This window comes from Trichechus manatus, unplaced genomic scaffold, assembly GCF_000243295.1.
Source record: "Trichechus manatus latirostris isolate Lorelei unplaced genomic scaffold, TriManLat1.0 scaffold00283, whole genome shotgun sequence".
NCBI lineage: Eukaryota > Metazoa > Chordata > Mammalia > Sirenia > Trichechidae > Trichechus > Trichechus manatus.
The window spans coordinates 430,751-453,532 of record NW_004444219.1 but is presented as its reverse complement, the minus strand read 5'-3'; the positions used below and the strand labels follow the sequence as shown (position 1 = coordinate 453,532).

Here is a 22,782-nt window from a genome sequence, read left to right as displayed (position 1 = left end):
GAATACTGAACGGACTGCCAAAAGAATAAACAAATTTGTCTTGGAAGAAGTACAACCAGAATGCTCCTTAGAAGCAAGGATGGCAAGACTATGTCTCACATACTTTGGACAGGTTATCAGGAGGGACCAGTCCCTAGAGAAGGACGTCATGCTAGGTAAAGCAGAGGGGCAGAGAAAAAGAGGAAGACCCTCAAGGAGATGGAATGACACTGTGGCTTCAACAATGGGCTCCAGCATAACAATGATTGTGAGGATGGCACAGGACCGGGAAGTGTTGCGTTCTATTGTACGTAGGGTCGCTGTGAGTCAGAACCGACTCAACGGCACCTAACAGCAACAGCAACAGGGTGGGTCCGATACGTGGAGAAAGGGGAATATGTGACTAACAGGGAAACTTCGCAGGACATGTTTGAGAACCCTTTAAAGGTCAGTGATTATGATCATGGTGCAAACCTATCTTGCCTACCAACCCTGTGTAGATAAGGGGAGAGGACAGAATTAGATTTATCAACACCTAAGGTTTTGTGAGAGGCATCAGGGCTTGATCCAGATTTCAGGGGCCTGAAGCATATAGACTGAGAGAGCTCTTTAAGAAAATAATACAAAATTACAAATACAAAATTAGGTGCAGGGCTTTGGAACGGGCCCATTTAAATGAGGGATACTGAAGCTTAAGCATCCTTAGCTTCATGATAAATCTGACTGAGAGGAGCATAAAAAGGAGTCAGAGAGGCAAGATAGTTTAAGGAAGTACCAGGAACCTAAGCTAGAACAAAAGGTAAGTAAACAAAGGAGAGGGCTAATACCTTAAGAAAAAGCAGGGGTGATATGGATGGACGTGGGGGATGAGCGTGGAGTTAAGGAAAAACAGTGAGCCTGGTATCTAAGGCTTCTGTGACTGAGGAAGGTCAGAAAGTGGCAAGGCAAGAGGTAGGAAGTGATAATTTAGCCAAAATGCATATTAGCTCTATAGAAGCTGAGGTCACTGTATTATTTTCAGTTTTTTATAAGAGGTTGAGTGGGAAGCAAGGTCACCCAACCTTCAGACGTGAGTTGTAAGGGAAATGAGAAAAAGGACTGCTACTGAACTGAGAGAGCCATAGGAAAATAGCCCACTTTTAGCGGAGATCCAGGTTTGCAGTTAGAGAGCTTTTACAAATTTTACTTCAATGATGTAAAATAGTTTTGCTTCATAATAAACCCAATGTTGCTCCAATAATTTTCAAGCCAATGCTTTTCCTATAACTAAAGGAAATGTAAGATAAAAATCTTATTGCACTTAAAAATAATCAAGATAATTGTGAATTATTTAAAAACACTGGACCTAATAAAATGCATCTGAACTGAGATTACGGACACATATTATAAAAACATGGCAATACCTGAACATTGAAGTTGAGACAAAATTTGAGCACCTTCAAAGTGGTGGCTTGTCATTTTTAAATTAGGTTTGATGCAACGAATAAAGCTTGCTCCCTAGAGGAATAAAGGTACTTTAAGACAACCCACACAGCATTCTTATTTTTCTATTTCTATGAATACCAGAGACTTTCAGAGCATACTGTCACTAATATATGAAACTCTTAAAATAATCATTAAGAAACTTAAAATTTTATTAGCATGCTTTTATAATTTAAAGCTTGAAATGAATTTCTGCATTATATACTAATATTAGAAAAACATTATATTTAAGATTTGAATGTCAAAAACTGCTATTGTTAGAAGAAACATCTCTCACGTAAATTATTGCAACTTATTTAAACAACACATCTCACAGGCTGACGTACATGTGATTTTATTCTACATTTCAACATATTTATATGCTATATTTCTTTGATAAGAAAATATCCCAGGACAACAGAAGCAAATTAAAATTAAAATCTAGACCAAAGAGTTAAAAAAAATCAACCTTTTTAATCATTCTACTACAAAAATATACAAGAGGCTCCTAAGCTGAATCATCACACATTTAAAGTTTTGTTTGTTAAAGAATAAAAAGCTTAAAGGCATTCATTTGGAATCAGTTACCAGATCATGTTGAATGATGCAGAGAATACTGATTATGTACAAAATGAAACCGCTAAGTACTAAGGCTAATACATACTAGACATTCAAATAACTTTCTCTTCAAAGCAGTCATCTTGCAAAACTGTAGTCATTGCATTGCAAATGCCTTCAGAACACATTTTAGAAACGTTTACTATTATAAATCACAAAAGTAATCTCATCACTTTAGAGTAGCCAAGGAAGATACTTAAAAGAATTTAATGGCTCCAAAAGCAAGTCTAACAGTAAGTTAAGCAAAACAAAATATTTAGCTTTTCAAATGACTATCTGAAAAGGAAGAATACTCAGTTAACTTCAGTGGACTTCTATAAAAAATAAATCTTAACTTTGGAATCATCCCTCATTTATATAACCCACATAGGGAATAATCTTAATTTAATAACATTCAATGAATTCTATGTATTTATAAAATAATTTGACTTCACATATATATTTGACCTTTCTTCAGAACAAACCTAACCAAAATGAGAACCTTCTTAAATCTGAATTTTTTTAATGAAAGTAATTTGGAAAAACATGTATTTCTAATGATTCCAGGTTTACTGGGCTTAGATTTAGGTAATTACTAATAATAGATTAAGAACACCATAAAGCAAACAAAAAAAATGCTTTTAAGTATACTCACAGTACTTCGAAGTTTATCCAGAAGCAAATTTAACTGTGTCTGTAGAAGAAATCAGTTCATTATTTCAAAAAGCAGAAGTGCACAATGACATCAGTTAACACGAGCTTACCAAATTAGAATAAAATAACATGCAATAGCATCCGCATATAACACATCACAATTTGACAACCTCCTATACCAGCTCTTTAACAGACAGCATCATGCAAAATGGCTAATGCAATGCCACACAATTACTTACTATACTTACAAAGAACTTGTATAACTTTTAGTCTTTTAGACTGAAAATTAGCAATTCTAAAATAAATTCTATAAATTCTAAATAGCAATTCTAAATACATGCATACTTGCAGGTAGGGTGAATGTGGAAAAATGTGTACAGGCAATGAAAGAACTAATGAAATACTGGGGGTACATTCAATAAGAATCAATAGCACGTATCTGACTATGTGGCAAACTAGGTGTAGTCTGAGTCACATGCCACTAATAATGAAGACATGTTTAAAATATACACTAATGGTATATATTAGGACTGGTTCTTATAACACTTAGTAAAAATAATATTGCCCTGCATAGCTACAGAAATCATTTTTACTATTTTAAAACAATAGGAAAACATTACACAGTTCAATTATTTTTTTAAACTTAGACAATTTTCCCATATAAAAATTTGACAATGAATACTACAAATTACTAAGTTGCCCTGTTTTTAACAGTATTAATTATTTGATTATCATTTATTCTGATTCAATACATTAAAATTATTTATTTACTACTCTGCAAAGTAAATTAATTATGTAATATTCCTATATCTGGGTTTTATATTGACATGCTCATTGTGCTACTTAAGAAAGACAAATTAAGATGTTACTTCTTAAATTAATATATTGGATCTATCATTATGTTATATTTAGTAATAGATGTACTTTTACTGAACGCATTCTATGCATCAAGCACTGCTTAAAGATTTTCATGGGCATTATTCTGCTTAAATTTAAGTAAGGATATATTATTAGTCTCCTTTTACAGGTGAAAACACTGAGGTCCAGAAAGATAAATAATTTTTCCAGATCATGGTGCTAGTAATGGCAAAGCTAGGGATTCCAACACAGGCCTAACACCAAAGCTCATTCATTCATCCCTGATACTACAGTATACTTCACACATCAGAGAGCAAGATTAAGTTAGAAAAATGGAGTGAATTTGTCATTGGGTTAAAAAAATACAGTCATACTTATCTGGTTGACAAACACACAACTGAAAAGAAAGTAAAAGAGCTGCTAATTTGGAAAGAAAACAACTGTCACAAAGTCCATGCTCCTTAATACATAGACTAAGCACAGTATCCTCCAAAAAAAAATGGAGATAAAATAAGCCAGAAGAATAGAAGCAGCAAAAATAAACCAATAGCAACTAAGAGAAGAGGAAAGACAATTATCAAAGAACAGCAGAAAGGACCATAGGCACAAGGATAAACAGCATTATGCAATTCATGCTTTATTTGTATTTTATTTTTATTATTAAAGCATGTAAATATTCATATTTCTAATGACTGAATAATAAATATTTCCATCAAAAGGATTACTTTTTATAAAACACTGACAGTAAAGCAGTTATATTTCAATAACCTGAAAAAGATCACTTCTTTGGAAAACTCTGGGGCCCCAGTGATGTTGCATAACTGAGGTATTACTGTAAATGGTAGCCTGGTTTGTTTTTATTGCTTTACATATCTCAAACTTAACCAACTATTTTATATTTAAAATTAAAAATCTTTATTAATACTTCATTTCAAAGTAACTTAGAGAAAAACAAGTTATTGTTAATAATGTCATTCAGTTATAGCTTCCAGCAGTAAAATATGCAAAATACATTTGTTACATATAAGCAATTATAAGGTATTTCAACATAAAAGAGAAATTTCACCTATAAAAGAACTTGAAGAATGCCTTTGCTTTTATTTATATTGTCTAAAATTTCAAGTATATTCTTACCAGTAATACTACTATAATATTATACTATAATATACTATAATATAATATACTATAATATTACAGCAGGAAAATATTTAATGAATCATATCCATTTCATATAGACTAAAATAATATTTTTAAACCAACCTCTTATCAAATATCTATTCAGGAATTTAAGAATATTCAAATAAGAAATAAAATATTGTTCATCAAGAGAATTAGGGACCCATAATTAATACAATTTATTATAAGAAGTTAAAAGTTTTTTATTCAGTTACTTCGAAATGTATTATAAGATTTCTTTTCTATATTTATATTTAAGGTTAAAATAATCAGTTTTTATAACATGATTTTATCAAGTTATTTAGAACCCATTTCAATCCAAAGGGGACTTGAGGAAGCTTATATTGTCAGTTAATATCATAATATTCTAATACTTAAATACTATCTTTAATTATATAATTTTTAAAAATACTTAAAACTACATATAATGAAGGCATATTCAGAGTTTTTTTGTAAATACTACTTTGTAGAAATGTGTAAGAAATAAATTAATTCTATTTCTTTGTCCTATTAATTATTGTTCTTTGCTCTTTATAAACATGTGACCCAAAGGTTTTTAATTTTTTCTATGCTAAAGACTCAACATTTGGAAACAGTAGTGTCCCATTTCTAAGACACATCTTGCAACAATTCCTTTATAGAACACAAAGAAAAATTCCTGATCCAAAGTTAATAAAACAAATTAAATGTTCTTCAGTGTTATATAAGCAATTTGAAGGGTTTGCCACATCAAAGCACTTATCTTTTAGAGAAGTTATAAAAAGCTTTAATCAAATTTTAGTGTTATATGCACACCCATAATGCCACTGTGAGAGAAAACACACTCAAAAGGAATTACAAACTGAATTATTAATTTGAGACGGGCCCTTTTTTAACATTGCAGCCACTTTATAAATAGGAGTCCATGAAGGTGATCATTTACCTGAAGCCCCTGGCTGTGCCTGCTTTTCCTCTCTCAACTCAACTAGTCCTCTCTAGCCATCTGGAGCTGGACTACTCCAGCTAAAACAAAACTGCTGAATAAGGAAGGAAACAGAAAACAAGTGGGAAAGATAAGGTTTGAAAGTCAATCGGACAGTAGGCAGAAGCAAGAACATTAGGAGAGGCAATCAGATATGCTAAGCACCAAGAAAGAACATAGTCAGAAAATTACCAGCATTTCTGTATGTTCAGTTATTACACTTACCTTATGATATTTTACGTACCTTGCAGGGACTGCTATTGAACTCTACTCATGACATTTGTAACAAGTGGTCTACATTATTCACTTTAGAGCATAAAACAACATAATTTGTCTTAAATGTAGTCAAAAAAATAATAATAATAATTTACTTAACACAAGTACCTTAAACTTGTTTCCCACACTGATGAAGCTGAGTTTTCCTGCTTTTTGCTTAGTATCTTTGTTGTTATTTGTGGATGATTCAAATAATTCCCGTACAAACTTATCTCTGGATTCACATATCAAGGATTCAAGAGACATATGTAGTGCATCATTATTTTTCTCCACAAACTGGGTCTGAAAAATAAAGCAAACAGGAATACTTCAGTTCATCTTGTGATAATATCCTTTAACACAGTACTCTCCAACTGAACTTTCTATGATAAAGAAAAACAATTATTCCAGGATTCCAACACAGGCCTGACATCTATGTGGCGCAATGGTTAAGCACTCGGCTGTGAACCAAAAGGTCAGCAGTTCAAATCCACCAGCTACTCCGCAGGACAAAGATCTGGCAGTCGGTTCCCCTAAAGATTTCAACCTAGGAAACCCTATAGGGCAGTTCTACTCTGTCCTATAGGGTTGCTATGAGTTTGAATCAACTCGACAGCATACGATAACAACAGCAATGATGATGAAAATGTTCTATATCTGAGTTGTCCAATATGGTGGCCACCAGCCAATGTGGCTACTGAGCACTTGAAGTGGGGGTAGTATGACTGAGGAACTGAATTTTAAATTTTATTTAAATTTAATTAATTTAAATTTTAAAAGCTTCGTGTGTCTAGAGGCTATTGTACTGGACAGCATAGCTTCAACATCAATTTTTTTTTTCCTGGTAAAAGATATACTCACTGTTTCATAGCACACTGCTCCTGCAAAATGCCTAATAATGAAGCCTTCATCATCTCTGATATTCCTATGAACTGCCAGTTTCGATTTCCTGGGAATCTGAAAAACAATACATACATCAGTTATTAATTCATAAAAAAAGATTACATAATTCTCATTTACAAAACATTTGCAATGTAAAATATCTACAACATTACAAAAGAAGTTTTCACTGTAGTCACAATTACACTGCTTTTAAACATCTAATACACTTTAAAGTACCAGTGAAATCTAGCAAATATCTGGTTATAATCTCTTAGAAGAGAAAAAAGAAGACAATTTTAAAAAATAACAAGCACATGCAAAATATAGTAGGCGTTTTATAAAGTTAACTGCCTATTGCTAAAGCAGTGCTTCTCAACCTTGGCAACTTAATTAGATTCACCTGGAGAATGTTTACAATTCCCACTGCCCGTACCACTTACCCATGAGGTGGTTACTATATGCAAGGTTGAGAACCATTGCTCTAGAGAAAAACCTGAAATCAGGCACAGGGAATCTCTGTTTTAAACCATACATCCTAACATGTTTATATAATAAGCCTGAATTTATTTGAAAGAAACACTATGGAGCAGTTCTACTCTGCACACATGGGGTCGCCATGAGTCGGAATTGACTTGACAGCGATCAACAACAAATCATTTTAGGGGTGTACTATCTAATTATAACATTTCCTTATGTCTGTATCATATTTAAAAGTTTCAGGAATGCTTTCATATACAAGATCACATCTGACCCTCAAAATAACCTAAGGTTAAGAAAGATAATCTCATTTAAAAGTGAGAAAACTAAGACTTGGGAACTTTATGTGGCTTGCTTAAGATCAGAGAGCTGGTAGACCACATAGCCTCTTTATGTGAGGATCCTGAGCCAAACTGCCTGGGCCTAGCTCCCAAATCCACCACTTCCTCACTGTGGGCTATGCAACAGGTCACTTAACCTCTCCCTGCATCATGGGGATCCTAACAGGATCTACCTCAGAGGATTGCTATGAGGATTAAATAATTCAGGTAAAACCCTCAGAAGAGCCTGGCACGTAGTAAGTGTTCAATAAATGGTTATTTTTTTTTTTTTATTTTCAAATTAATACAACAAAAGTAATAGCCTATACAAATTGGGATTTACTGCCTTTCTCATAGTTCTCTTTTGAGAAAACAGGCAGAAGCCCACTCCTGGAATTTTGAGTTATATGACTGAGACCCTAGTCACAACTTTGCAAGCATTTTGCGAGCAGCTGCTAACCAAAAGGTTTGATTCACACCCACCCAGTAGTTCCACAGAAGAAAAGGCCTGGCAATCTGCTTCTGTAAAGATTACAGCTAAGACAACCCTATGAAACAGTTCTACTCTAATCCATGGAGTCACCTGAGTCGGGGACTGACTCAACGGCAACTAACAACAACAAGAGTGATCAATACCCTTGGTATAGGTAACCAGGTATCCCCAGGCTGGTCAAAACAAAACACTGAGGGAGCAAAGAGATAATATTCACTCTTAGAAAAAGTTTTTTTGAGGATACATATTGTTCTATTTCTATCTCCACTGAAGTAAGAGGAAAAAGGCTCCACATTATAGGGACTATTTAGGTATACAGAACTCCAAGTTAATGGGGCAGGTGGCTGTGCGATCCAGTCCCTAGAGGTTAGGAGAATCACATCTGCTTTTCAAGTAAATTCACTTAACCTATTACCCAACATATTCTTGATTTTATTAATGATACATGGAAACAAGAATACCTATTACCATTCACTTAATCTCCTGGATCCACCAAAGCAATGATTGTTATACTATGGTACCATCTCAAAATTATATATAGATTGGGAGGCATTTGCCTGTTAGTTCCTTAATTCCACAAAGCAGTTTTTCCTTCCTTTTTTTTTTTAATTGCTGTTATCTATAACATGAGGCAGCACCTATCTTTGTGGCTGAAACTGACATCATATTTCTTCTGTGCTAATCTGGCTCTTTCTCACCCAACTATGGAGTTGCTGTATTACCTCAGGTAATGATGGCTGAGTTTAAAGGTAAATACAGAATTAAGGGAGCACAGGAAACACTTCAATAGCCACAGAGTGCAGCCTCGTGGTGACCTGCTCTACTCTTCACTGCTGCATGGGTTCAAGCACAGCTCTATGATCCACAGCAGTTGAAGGAACCAAGACTTCTGCCGTTTTAGAAATGCACCTCTCGTGTATTTCAACAGCTCTGTGTCTGTATTTCTACTGCTCTGTGTCTGGTTTTCCCTTTACTTCAGCTAATTCTTCCATCACTTCAGCTTCTATTCCCTGAGTGTATTTTCCATTCAAAACTCCTTAGGAAAGAAGATCAAAATGAATCAGCTGATCACTGTCTAACATGGACTGCTTCCACCAGTCAGCATTCTCATTCGTAATCCACAACCTTTGCTGCTGGTATTACAAATGTATAGACACATGGATGCTTGTGACTCTAGGATCTCGTGACTCCTGGATTGTGATCAAGGTCACATGACATAAAACAAAGCAACTTATGGTCACTTCACTCAGAAGGGAGAACATGAAGACAGCAGGTAAAGCTCTTCTGAATATTACAGATAGCTGAAGATACCCAACATGGTCAGCAGCTGCTGGACAGAGGTAGTACCCTCTGGACAGGGTATGTTCTTTCTACTCCACCACTATTCCCAGCACTGCTAGAAGCTGCAGCCGGCACATCAGCTGGCCACTACCACTACACGTAAACACTGTTCTTCCTCTTAACACCCACTGGATTCATCCACTTTCATTCCCACCAGGTCCTGCAGACTTTGGGTTTGTTACCTCTGCTAAGGATAAAGCCTGGAAGCATCTCGTAACACTTACTGCAGCTACTCCTGCCTGGGATACCTTTCCACCCAGAGAAAGGGCTTTGATTAAACAGATCATCAGCATCAAAAATACAAGCAGTCCCCTGGTTAAGAACGAGATCTGTTCCTGTGTCTTTAAGAATTTGTAGGTAAGTCGGAACAGGTGCATATGGTTCTTATTCAGCCTTACTTTAGTGCAAGAAAAGGCTCGAAGCCTTTTCAATGATTTAAAGCTGCACACGCAGCAAGTGAAGGTGACTGTGATGAAGAATTTGTTGTGAGCAGGGGTTGGTTTAATCATTTCAAAGTGAGAGCAAATTTACATAACATTAAAGGGCAAGTAGGAGTTGTCCGAAAGTTGGATGTTCATAACCTGGGGACTGCCTATATATATAAATTAAAGGTTCATCTATACAAGATGCTGTACTGGAGATATTATAGTCACTCTAAGCCCTACATAACTCATGATTCTAATTAGCTACTGAAGGTTAAAAGGATTAATGCATCTTCTTAAAGATTTCTCTTCCTATCAAGTCTCAATTTTGGAACTGTAAACTCACAGTGAGTCGGAAATGGTCCTTATGCTTCTGGTGAACTGCAGATGTAAAGTGTTGGTCACTTGGCTGGGGAAGTCGATTTTCTTCATCCAAAATATCCAGTATTCCCACTAATTTTCCTTCAATTAAATCTATTTCAAAGGGAAAAAAAAAATCAAAACATTCACAATAAGATAAAAACATAACATTTTAAAGATATGTGAGCAATAACTGATCACAAATTTCAAGGACTGGTCAGAAACAATGCAACAGATGATTCTATAGGTATTGTCTAAAAGTCCGTAAAGGGCAGATGGGCTAGATTCCAAATCTGGCAATTTATTAGAAAGTAAAATCATTTCTTTATCATAGGTTTAAAAAAAAAACAATTCCATAAAGAAAGCAATTAATATAATAAAAATTTCATTTGTAAGTTAGGATAAGAGGCTAAGAAACCAGACATTTCTCCTCTTCCAAATGACATCTATGTTCAAAATGAAGCAAAACTGCAGAAGGGAAGCTTCTGCATGCGTAACCTTTTTATAGTGCTTTTAGAATTTATTTAAATTATGCTTTCAAAGCAAAACTATTCAGTAACAGCACATTTTTATGCTCCTTCCATCATGCTGTTTGAACTTCCTGCCTGTCCAAAATAGCTGTAAAATGTAGACTGCTTAAACTACAGTACATAAAAATTATTGAGTGTGACAGACTCTAAGAGCTACAGGACATACAAAATCAAGACTCTAATGATGCTGGTCAGAGGATGATGTTTCCTGGGCAATCAGTGGTGGTGAAGGGGAGTGTGTTCTCAACTGCGCCATAAGTGGGAATACTGATTGGTGTAGAAGGAGGTGAAGGTGGACTGAGGGATAAATGGAAGGAAAGGAGTTCTACCCAAGGATATCAAACCACACAGTCAAAGGCACAGAAGTGGGAAAGGAGGTGGTGTGCTAAGGGAATGCTAAGTAGACAGGTAGGATGTGAACAGGCTTTGATTAAAGTTATACAAATGTAAAGTGATAACATTATTATTACAATACTATCTTGTCCAAATCTAGCACATGAGTTATTGATCGGATTGTCAAACTGGGGTTTCAAAATAAGGCTTCCTTAATGGTTTTAGAGATGAGATGGGAAAAGAAAAGGAAGTCTGAGTGCTAACTGGAGGGCTCCAGTTAAAAAACAAAGAAGAAAAACACAGACCCTGTTCTGCCACTGCACAGTATTATCTGGATGTGACATGTGGAACTTCTGAAGTCAACTTGCAACCAGCCAGAGGATGCTGCCAATGCACAGAGGAGGAGAGAACAGAGAGACTCACAGAAAAGCCAAACCCTGACAAACCTCATCTGGAGCCTGGCCAACCTATGAACTTCTCATCATGTGAGATAATAAATCCCTTTATGCTTAAGCAGTTGAGTTTCTCTGTGAACTGGTTCACATGTCAACTGTTTAAGTAGGAAAATGCCCATCATAATAAACAGAACAGATTTTAGAAAAACTGTCCAGATAGCTGAATTTGAGGCCGTGGTAAGGAAAAACAATTTCAAAGCAGTATTATTGGAGAAGTAGAACCTCTCTCCAATATCATAGTTTCAAGTCCTATAACCAGTAATAACAATTACAGAGCACAGAAAAATTACTACTAAATGCATTCATTATATCTTTCCATATTTCCTCAAAAGTGGAGTTAAATAGTACATACCTATACAGTCCTGATTATCCACATAATGTACTTCATTAACACCTAAACCTTCTTTTTGATAGAGTTCTTGTTCCTAAAAATGAAATAATCATAAACACATAGATGGAAATACTGTGCAATATGAAATGGATTCAGTGTTCTGTGACAAATGTCCATCAAAACTCCTAACTCGGGGCTCTGCTGCCACACAGAGAGAGCAAGCAGACAGCAGAGTGGGCGGAAGCAGAGAGACTTAAAGGAAGGGCAAGAGATGCCAGGCAATGATGAGAGAAGAAAGTTGGTTGGCAATGGCAGAAATAGAGACAACAGAATTAGAAAGAGAAACAGCAGAATTTCAAGCCTAGTAAGAGTCACTAGTAAATAGATGTTCCTCACTTCTGAGGAAGCACTTATTAGTATTCTGACAGGGTCCCCAGAGTTGCAGTTACACCATTAATGCGTCTGAAGTGCCTGAGCAACAGCTGAGCCACTGGGGTCCGTGCTGGGCTTTCTTGATTCCCTGGGTCACCTCACATCATGCCCCATCAATCAGGGTAACTGCGGTACATCTCTGTTCCTTGAAATTTAAAATAGCTTAATGCAGTTCTTAAAGTATAATGGCAAGTACCTCCTTCAGAATCCTTTCATTAAAAAATTGTTGAAGTTTTTCATTGCAGTAGTTGATGCAAAACTGTTCAAAGCTGTTATGTTCAAAGTACTCTGAAAACATAAAACCAGAATCAAGAGTCATCATCAGGTCAACTTATTATAAATTTACCTCAGGATAAAATTTTAATATACCAATGGCTTAACTGAAGATTAGATGAAAATAAATAGATGCAACTGTCTATGCTCCCCAAATGCTCTTATTTCAAGACTTCAATTTTGTTAAGAATTAAAAGTAAATATTAAAAATACCCTGCTTCATTTGACAAAAAAGGTTTTTGTCATATGAAATAAATATCATATGGTAAAATATACAAAACGTAAGCCACTTTCTAACATAATTTTTAAAACAGAAGTATTAAAGCAATCTGAGTTAATTAAAACAAAAAAAGGTACAAAATGTAAATGCTTTAAGATTTTTTGCTATGCAATCTGTAACATTTTAGTTACCAAAAGTGCTATAGATACTATTTTCTAAAATTAATGAATTGTATTAAATGATCTCTAAGATCCCTACAGCTCTAATATTTTATGATTCTGTGTGTGTGTGTTAAGTTAAACTGGCATAGGCCAGGAAACAAATGTCTGAAAATTGTGAAATCTTAATTCAGTTACGGGTGTTTCTCTACCTTTGATCAAAAGATAATAATTTACTAGAAATTTTAAAATATACATCACATCACATAGACTGGCAAAACAAAAACCTGCTCCTTCGAAAATATGAACACACACACCTACCCTTGGCAAAGGCAAATAAACTACAGAAGAGAAAGACATCACGCCTACACAGCCAATGGAACCACCACATCAATAAAACCCAACACAAAACCTGCTCCCAACAGTCAGATTTAGTTTGAGAATTTTACAACACAATCATTCAGAAGAAAGCAGCAGCACTCAGATGTAGGTGACCCATTTCATTTCTGATTGTATGGCTTCAAAGCTGATCTCAGTTATTACTTATTTTGGTATCTTATTCATTTGGTGGAAAATTAATTGGAAATAGCTGTTTGTTCACTATTAGCACTACAAATTTTTACACATAGTCATCAGGTTGGCCAACTTGTACCCAGCTTTACATGGCAGTCAAAAATTTTACTGACTATAAACAAGAAATCTCTGTACTTTCTGCATGATTTTTCTAAGTCCATCAAAAAATACATTTAAAAATGTAGGCGCCATAATTATCTGTATTAGTAGCTCCCAAGAGCTTATTTTATTCACTTCTATTCATTTAAGAGTACAGAGACATCTCTTAACTATAGTGGTTTCAATCAATATGTTTTACTTTTAACATCAGTGTGACCAAAACTACCCACACGAATCTTTTTTTTTAAGCATCAGCATCCTATTTAAATCATATTGTGAAATGTAACTCTGTATATACAGCTCAAAATACATCAGATAAAAGGTATTACAAAGAGAAACGGTTTTTTGTTGATATTTTATTTTTAAATACATGTGGAAAACCAAAAGAAAAAATACTGAACAAATACAAACTTACAAAAGAACTATACTTACCAAAACCAGCAATATCTAGGACTCCAATAAAATAGGACGATGTTTCAAAAGGAAAACACTGATTCACTCTGTTTACCACATGATCAAAGAGATGGCTATAGACAGTCTTTGCCAAGGCATCACGGGCGTTGTTTGCTTGCTCCACTTTCAGGGGTACCCTATAAAAAGGACACGATACCAATGAGAATTCTTTATAGTGATGTTTCGTGAAAGGGACACGAGACACCCAAGGTCAAAGTGTAAGTAAACACAGTCACTATGAAGAACAAAATAGTTACAAGGGTTATGTGTGAATAGGCACAGATGAGTGAGGTTGAGTGAAAAATTATACGAGAAAAACTAAAGGAATTATTTGCAATTAGATTTTTAAAAAATCAGCTACAGTTAGATAAAAAAAAAATCTGTTACTAAGAAAAAGAACTTTAGGTCTAAAAAACCTTTTTAATCTTAATTTACACTTCACTATACATGCAGAATATATAAAAGTTATTTAGAGGAATAATCTTCCTTTTGATTTTCCATAAATATAAAAGAAATTGTACTTAATTCAAGATAATTTCAAAGTCCGGTAACTTGTTTATATTGTTTAGGATAAAAAATGTTTACATCTTAAAATGTGAGTTGTCCAACTCTACTGTTCTCCAATCCCTGGAGAGGGACATCATGCCTGGTAAAGTGGAGGGTCAGCACAAAAGAGGAAGATGCTTAACGATATGGATTGACACAGTGGCTACACAATGGGCTCAAGCATAGCAAAGACTTTAAGGATGGTGCAGGATAGCGCAGTGTTTCGTTCTGTTGTACACAAGGTCACTATGAGTCAGAACCAACTCAATGACACCTAACAACAACAACTGTTTAATATAAGTAACTACATGGTGTAACAGTATTTGATGCTGCAAATTCAGACACACAGCCTCTGTTCTCAAGAAAATTACAGTCTTATGAAAGGAAACTGGCATAAAAGAAAATTTCCAAACACTGTTAAATGCTGTCATAAAGGTATGCATGAGGTGCCATAGGAGCACCAGAAAAAAATGTCAAATTTGAAAAGAGCCCTTAAAAGTCATACAAGTCAGTCTGGTACTTGAATCCCCTCTAAACAATGGTTTTCTAACTGAAATTTCCCACAATAGAACTCTTTCTTAAAGTGAATCTTATGTGGACACCCCATACATAAAGTACCTAAAAGAAGTGCTTTGGAGCAAAGGGGAAATGGAGGAAGTGATATCCAGGGGGAGCCCTGGTGGCAAAGTGGTTAAGAGATCAGCTGCTAACCAAAAGGCTGGCAATTCAAATCCACCAGCTGCTCCTTGGAAACACTAGGGGGCAGTTCTACTCTGTCCTATAGGGTCACTATGAGTCATAACCAACTCGAGCACAACAGATTTGTGCTTTTTTTTTTTTTTTTTTTTTAATCTAGGGACCATCCATGAGGCCTTTATGGGCCACTCCCTGGCCTCTGAGCTATCTCTAAAGAACCAAGCAACTGTAGGGCACTGGTCTACATCCTCCTTGCCGGATGTTTCTTTATAATAAAAATAATTTGGAATTAGCAAAGAATCAAGCTAAGCATATCTTGCTAAGATTTCCAGAAGTGTTACTATCATGTTTTCTGAGTGGCTAACCATTTTTTTGATCTACTTCTGAAAAATCAGCCATTAAAAACCGTATGGAGCACAGTACTACTCTGGCATATATGGAGACACCCCGAGTTGGAATCCACTTGATGGCAACTGGTTTAAACATTTTTTTGAGAATCCATCTTGTTTCAATTTGTTGAAAATTTTTCAGAAAAATGTCACTAGAACCCACCACTTGCCTTATTTAGCAAGGGATAGAGGATATGACACTTTCTCCCCACAGCTGAAAATCTAACAGTGTCTCAGAATGATAATCTTAAGTACTATTTAATTTTCAGTAACAAAGTGAAAATGTATAAAATACACGATACTGAACCAAAAGTATACATACACCCAGGCACAATCTACAAATTGTTGGTTATTGATTTAAAAAAATCTTAGCTACACCCTAATTTTCTTGTCAGTTGTAATTTCCTCTAAACAAAGAATCCTAAAGGTAATGGGAAATTCCATTTGCTAAGCATTTTGCTAAAGGCAGTTCTACGTCGTAGAAGTTTTAGTACATGCACCATTCCATTTCCACTTCTGAAGCAGAATAATGTGTAACCTAAAACAGTCAAATAACGAGTTACATAATTTACTCATATTTTCATAGTTGTACAAAAATAAATCCCTTTCTTATCTTGTAAATTCCAAATCTGTGCCATGCAGTACATCTGCAAGAAACAATTTAAGAGCTATGAAAGTCCCCATTTATTTATATAGTTGGTGGTTTACTGCAGTGAGATGCACAGAATTCTGATCTACCAACACAGGTTTTAGAACACTATAATGAAAAAAGAACAAATGATGCACGATGATCAACTTTAAAACTCAGCTCCATGACAAACTGCAAGGCAGGATTTTTAGAGAATACTAAGTTAAGAAACTTACTTTATAACTGTTCCTTTAGTGCCCCCTGCTGTTGTTAGCATGACTCTTGTGGTTAAACTCACACGAAGATCATCTTGATCCAAACCCAGTAATTCAGCACAGTATTCCAATGACTGAGTAGATTTATTCTTCAGATTACAACCACCTAATGAAAAAGTATTTTAATATGAAATTAATAAACATTTTTACACCAAATTTTTAAGACCCATTTCTTTGAATTACACTTCACTTATGTAAAACGATAGAACAGAAAAGTCTTACTTGTAACTCTTAATTTCACCTCACTTTTTCACCACTCTTGCCAGATACCCATGCTGCCAAGGTCACCCCAAGGTCGTCATGTGGGACAAGTCATGGTATAATTCTTTCGGCCCATCAATACGAACTTGCCACCATTTCATTTTTGATTACCCGTACACAAAATATACTAATGATGAATCATAATCCTTGTAATATATTAAATATCTGAAGAAATATCAAAATTTGTAAGTTTCTGAAAAGCTTCAGGGAGTAGTTTTTGTGGCAAAAGTTGTAACGTGCTTTAATATGTCGATTTGGATAAGGATATGTCCATGTATGTATGAGTGTGTGTATGTATGCATGTGCTCGTGTTGTTTGGAGACAGAGGAAGAGGGTGAGCAGAAAATTTCAACTATCTATGATTTCTATTTATAGAAGCTGTTAGAAAAAATATAGGAAGATAGTATCATGCTTTAGACTCTGGGTTGACCTGGCTCTACCACTTACTACCTGTGTGACCTTGAGCAAGTTACTCTCTCTGTGCCTCAGTATCCTCGTCTTATAAAACAGGGATAATAATAGTACCTACACCTCATAAGGTTGTTATGAATATTAATAAGTTAAAATACATGAAGTGTTTGGAATAGAGCCTGGTATATAGTAAGCACTGCATAAAGGTTAACTACTATTATTGTAATGATTATTATTGCTAACAATATTAAAAATACTAAATATTTTGTGAATTTTTTTGAAAGTTAATATTTGTGTAAATGCTTTACTTCAATGCTACCTAATTCCAAAACTACAAAGCATTTGTGAAAACCATAATGAAAATTCGATCATGACAAATTAGTACAATACTTAATAGACCACTCTCAGAAGGAACAGATCATGAGATCTCATAAGAATAGGGGTTGTCAAGACCATTCAATGGGATAAGAATACAGGCAGTCCCCAGGTTACGAACATCCAACCCATAGTTACGAACCAGCCCCCATAAAGCCTAAACCAACCAAACCCATTGCTGTCCGGTCGATTCCAACTCATAGTGACCCTATAGGACAGAGTAGAACTGCCCCACAGGGTTTCCAAAGAGCGGCTGGTGGATTCAAACTGCCGACCTTTTGGTTAGCAGCCAAATGCTCAACCACTGTGCCAGCAGGGCCCCCCATAAAGCCTACAATATTAAAAATTTGAAGTGCATACAATGGTTCGTGATAACAAACGGGCACTACTTTGCAATGCACATCAGAAATGATTATTACGCTCCTGTATTATTCGTTAAAGATGTTTTAGTGTATATGGAAGTGTGTCTTTAAGGTTTTTTATGCATAGAAAGTTACACTATATACTATATACTAAGACAAACATTTGACTAACTGACATTAGATACAAACTGTACCTAATTGTTCCAGCTTACATACAAATTCAACTTAAAGACAGATTTAGGAACAGAAGTCGCTCATTATCCCGGGACTGCCTGTAGTCTTTTCAACAAATACTGCTGGGACAACTGAATATCCACATGCAAAAGAATGAATTTGGAGCACTACCCCATACTTTATACAAAAATTAACTCAAAATGGATCAAAAACCTAAATGTAAAAACTAAAACTATAAAAAAAGCTCAGAAGAAAACACAGGCATCAATCTTCATGACCCTGGAGTAGGCAATGGTTTCCTAAATATGAAACTAAAAGCACAAGCAACACAGAAAAACATAGATTAAACCACACTTTATTAAAATTAAAAACTTTTGTGCTTCAAAGAACATGATACAGAAAAATGTAAAAAAAAAAAAAAAAAACCCACAGAATGGACAAAAACATTTGCAAATCATGTATCTGAAAAGGTGAAAAGGGACTTGCATTTAGAATATATAAAGTGGGTGTGTGTGTGTATATAGATAGATAGATAGATATAAAACATAAAATTATAACAAAATAATCTAGTTTATTAATTCTTCTGATTCAATACCTCATTCCAAACTTCTTTACTTTCTGCTCATTTTCCCTTCACCAAAAGGATAAGATGGAAGAAAAAACAAGAGAAAATGCAAATATGTACTTTGTACCTCGTGACCACTTAAGCGCTTTTCTGCCAACTGAATCGTGCAACATTTATGATACATCTGCATGTTTTACCATAAGGTAATAACATAAGACGTAAAACGCCACATCATCTCTTGCAGCATTTCCAAAGGGCGTGCATTAAACACTCTAAACATAAGCTCTTCTTTTTGTGTGACTTTGGTACACTAATGTTACAGAGCAAACAAAATGTATTCTAACATTTATTACACTTTCAAAATAAATTTTCAAATCCCATCAAAAAACTAATTTAAAATGTTAATGCACACTAATAACAAATCTAACCTTGATTTTTTTTTCCATTTTAAACTGGAAATAATCTGTGTTATTTTAATTATTATTTGAAACTCTTATAGTGCTTACTGTGCACCAGACACTAGTATTCAAAGCTTTTTACAAATATTTATCTCATTTATTCCTCTTCACAACAAGAAGTAACAAATATTATTATCCCATTACAGGTGAGAAAACTGAGAAACAGTAAGGTTAAGTTATTTGCCCAAGGTCACACAGGTAATGTGTGGTGAAGCAGTCTGCCTCAATAGTATTTGCTCTTCCCACCACACTGTGTTGTATCTCACATTACTGATTTCACAGCATCACAGGAAATTAAATCTGAAAGTAAGTCATTAAGCCCATCTATTTCAATCTGCTCATTCACAGATCAGGACTGTCAGGGAGCTTCAGTGACCTGGGGACAATGAGGGACAATTAGCATACGCTCCTGAGTTACTAGGACATGGGTAAATCCTGGCTCTCACATTTACATCTTCATTTAATAACCACATTACTTAATTTTTCTACAGGTTCCACTTGAGTAAAACAGAGATAATATCTCCTGCTTCATAGGTCTACAATGATATTTAGGTGACATACAGTATATGAAGGGCCTTGTACATAGTAGACGTATTTTTAAAATGATCTTTTTCCTTTCTCTTGTGCCCTATACCTATATGCATACGAGTGTGAGTCAGAATCTACCTGACAGCAATGCGTTTCGTTTTTTTTTTTTTTTTTTTTTTTTTTTTTTTTTTTTGGTTTGGTGCCAGGTACTATAAAAGCACTTCTCATGGATTATTTCATTTTACCAATGAAGAGACCAAGGCTCAGAGAACCTCTGGGAGCTGACACTAAAGCCCGTGGTATTGACTATTATATAAATGGTGCTTTAGATTTTTTTATATCACCCTTGATATAAGATTTTAAAATAATGTATTAATGCAAGAGTTAGCAAACTTTTTCTATAAAGGGTCAGATAGTATTTTAGGCTTTGCAGGCCATACAGTCTTTGCTGCAACTATTAACCTCTACCACTGCGGCCTGAAAGCTGCAACAGACAATACACATATGCATGGGTGTGCTGTGTCCCAATAAAGACTTTATATAAAAACAGGCAATGAAGTATTAACAAACCTGTATGTAAACAGATTCAATTACATATGACAAAGAAATGACAGAATTTCTCTCTGATTTCAAGTCTCTTTAAAAAACAAACAAACAAAAAAACCTGAAGTGCTGCCGGCTTCCTCAAAATCAATATTTCCAAGGTGCAAGACACCAGCCACCACCCGAAACAGATCAAGTTTTTCTTCATCATTCAAACCAATCTTTTTCATGGCTGTGCACATTCTAATAAAATCTCCATGGTCATCTAACAGAGGATCTTTCAAGGAACCTGCCTTAAGACACTATAATACAAGAAGTCATCAATTAGCTGATCTTTATATTATTCAAATAGAATAAAATTACTACAGCAAGTCTATTAATGCACTATATAACATGCAAAAATAAAAATTTTCAAAGGCAAAACTGTAGTGTTCTAACACATTCCAAAACTGAATGACTGGGTAAGGTATATATGAGCTCTCTCTGTATTACTTCTTACAACTGTATGTGAATCTACAATTCCTTCAATAAAAAATTCACTTAAAAAAATGAATGAGAAGTTTTCCAATTAAATAAGAACTTTAGCCCTAAAGCGTTACGATGCTAGGATATAAACTGAGTGGAAAAGAAGAGAACATCAGTAGTTAAATCAACATGTATCCACAGATCAAAAAGAACTGAGGTAAAAAACTGTAATAAAAATTTAAATCTGACACTTAGTATTATAGTCCTTTAGGTTAATTGCCATCAACTGCACCAGTATTAAAAACTAGCAAATAGGGCATGGCTGACAGAATTTTCACAGCCTGAGAATAATTTTTTTTATTCTTTCTATATGAAGTAAAGTGTATTAGTAATCATTATGCTTATTCTAAGAATTTATGCATTTTGTTCTGTTATACATAAGGTAACCATGAGTCAGAGCTGACTCCACAGCAACTAACAATAAGAATTTATGCAGTGACTTAAAACATTTCAGAAAATGAAGAGAAAGTTTATTTTTGTGTTCCCTCCTAAAAGAATTTGCATTGAAAGTATTCATTTGTTAGAACCTGTAGCAAACTCAGAAAACAGGAAGAAGGAAGTCAGGTCTGCAGAAATTACAGAGAGGAACATAAAAGTTATTGGACACAAGAAGAGAGAACTAGGAATTTTCCAGAACTTGAGAATGAAAAAGGAGAGTTAAACATTAGGTAACACAGGATCACAATCAACTGGCCATTAAGACTCTCCTGGGAGATTTTTTTTCCCCCATAAAACAATGGCTTCCCAGATAAAGTTGTAATTGTCTACCATTTTTTTTAATGTTCAATTATGCGTGCAAAATTTCTGGAAAATGTCTAGATAACAAAATTTAATTTCATTCTTAAAAGAAGCAACGGAAACAACCACATGCAGCCAACATTAAAAGAAAACACATATCATGCAGAATTTTTAGTCTTGCAACTGAATGCTTACTTCATTTAAAAATTGTTATAATCAAATGTTAATGAACATATTGCCATTATGGCAGACTAAAAATGCTGCATTCTCTCAAAAATTACACACATTTTTAAAACACTCTAATGAAATTAGGAAAAGGATTCTAATTAGTCAAAATGATCACCTCATCCTCCTGATAAAGAAGACATAAAAAGTAATTTAAATATTTAATCCATTGTTCATTTACACATATAAATACTCAATAAAGTGAATAAGATTACTGACAAACTATGCTGACTCCAGAATCAGAAAGTGTACAGTTTCTTCTATGGAGAGTAAAATCTGGTTTTCTTTCCTTCTAATCAGTTTTTTCCATGCCAAAAATCAAATTTATATTCTTTATTTCTTTCCTTTAGGAAAGCTGCAATGTCCCACTAAAGAAGGTTTCCATTAACTTAGTGGAGAAAATACAACTTCTATACTATCATGATGCCTTACAAAATAGTCTTACCAAGACAAAGGAAGATACCATAATAAATATTAATGCTGCTTCCTAAAATTCCAACCATGTCTGTAACATAAAGTTTATGATTTACAGTTCAGATACCTGTGTCTAAGATGATATATAAAATGTCAGCTTGAAAGTTAAGACTCATGTGCTTAGAATTCAAAATAATGGAAACTTTTATTTATTTTCTGTTCTTTTCTATGAGTATATTGAAGACATATAATTCATCTCACTCATTTGAGGAATCAAAAATACTCACAATCCATTAGCATTATAAACTGACTACAATAAAACTTGTTCAATTAAATACTCAATATAAATGTTTTAACAGAATTAATAAAGACATGATTAACTAGTACCTATAATTAATCCCTATTCAGCATTTCATAATTTAAGCTCCTTGAATAGACACAATTTAGTATCACTTATTACTTAAATACACTGCATACTAAAATTTATAAGCATTACAGTAGATTTTAAATTAAGGATTTAATATTTTTAAAATAATACTTAATGGTATATCTAATTATTCTTAGAAATAGTATAAT

At 34.4% G+C, this 22,782-nt stretch overlaps 1 protein-coding gene across 1 annotated transcript in view; it reads right to left on the bottom strand.

Moving 5' to 3' along the window:
• Positions 1-22,782, bottom strand: part of MYO6 (myosin VI) — a 103,843-nt gene that overhangs the window by 36,979 nt on the left and 44,082 nt on the right. The window contains exons 10-19 of the mRNA XM_023725061.1: positions 20,426-20,606; positions 16,589-16,733; positions 14,073-14,230; positions 12,514-12,605; positions 11,907-11,979; positions 10,223-10,350; positions 6,803-6,898; positions 6,071-6,244; positions 2,693-2,731; positions 1,383-1,476 (exon numbers count right to left, since the gene is read on the bottom strand). Of these exons, the coding sequence (XP_023580829.1) occupies positions 1,383-1,476; positions 2,693-2,731; positions 6,071-6,244; positions 6,803-6,898; positions 10,223-10,350; positions 11,907-11,979; positions 12,514-12,605; positions 14,073-14,230; positions 16,589-16,733; positions 20,426-20,606 (1,180 nt within the window). The remainder of the gene's footprint in view (positions 1-1,382; positions 1,477-2,692; positions 2,732-6,070; positions 6,245-6,802; positions 6,899-10,222; positions 10,351-11,906; positions 11,980-12,513; positions 12,606-14,072; positions 14,231-16,588; positions 16,734-20,425; positions 20,607-22,782) is intronic.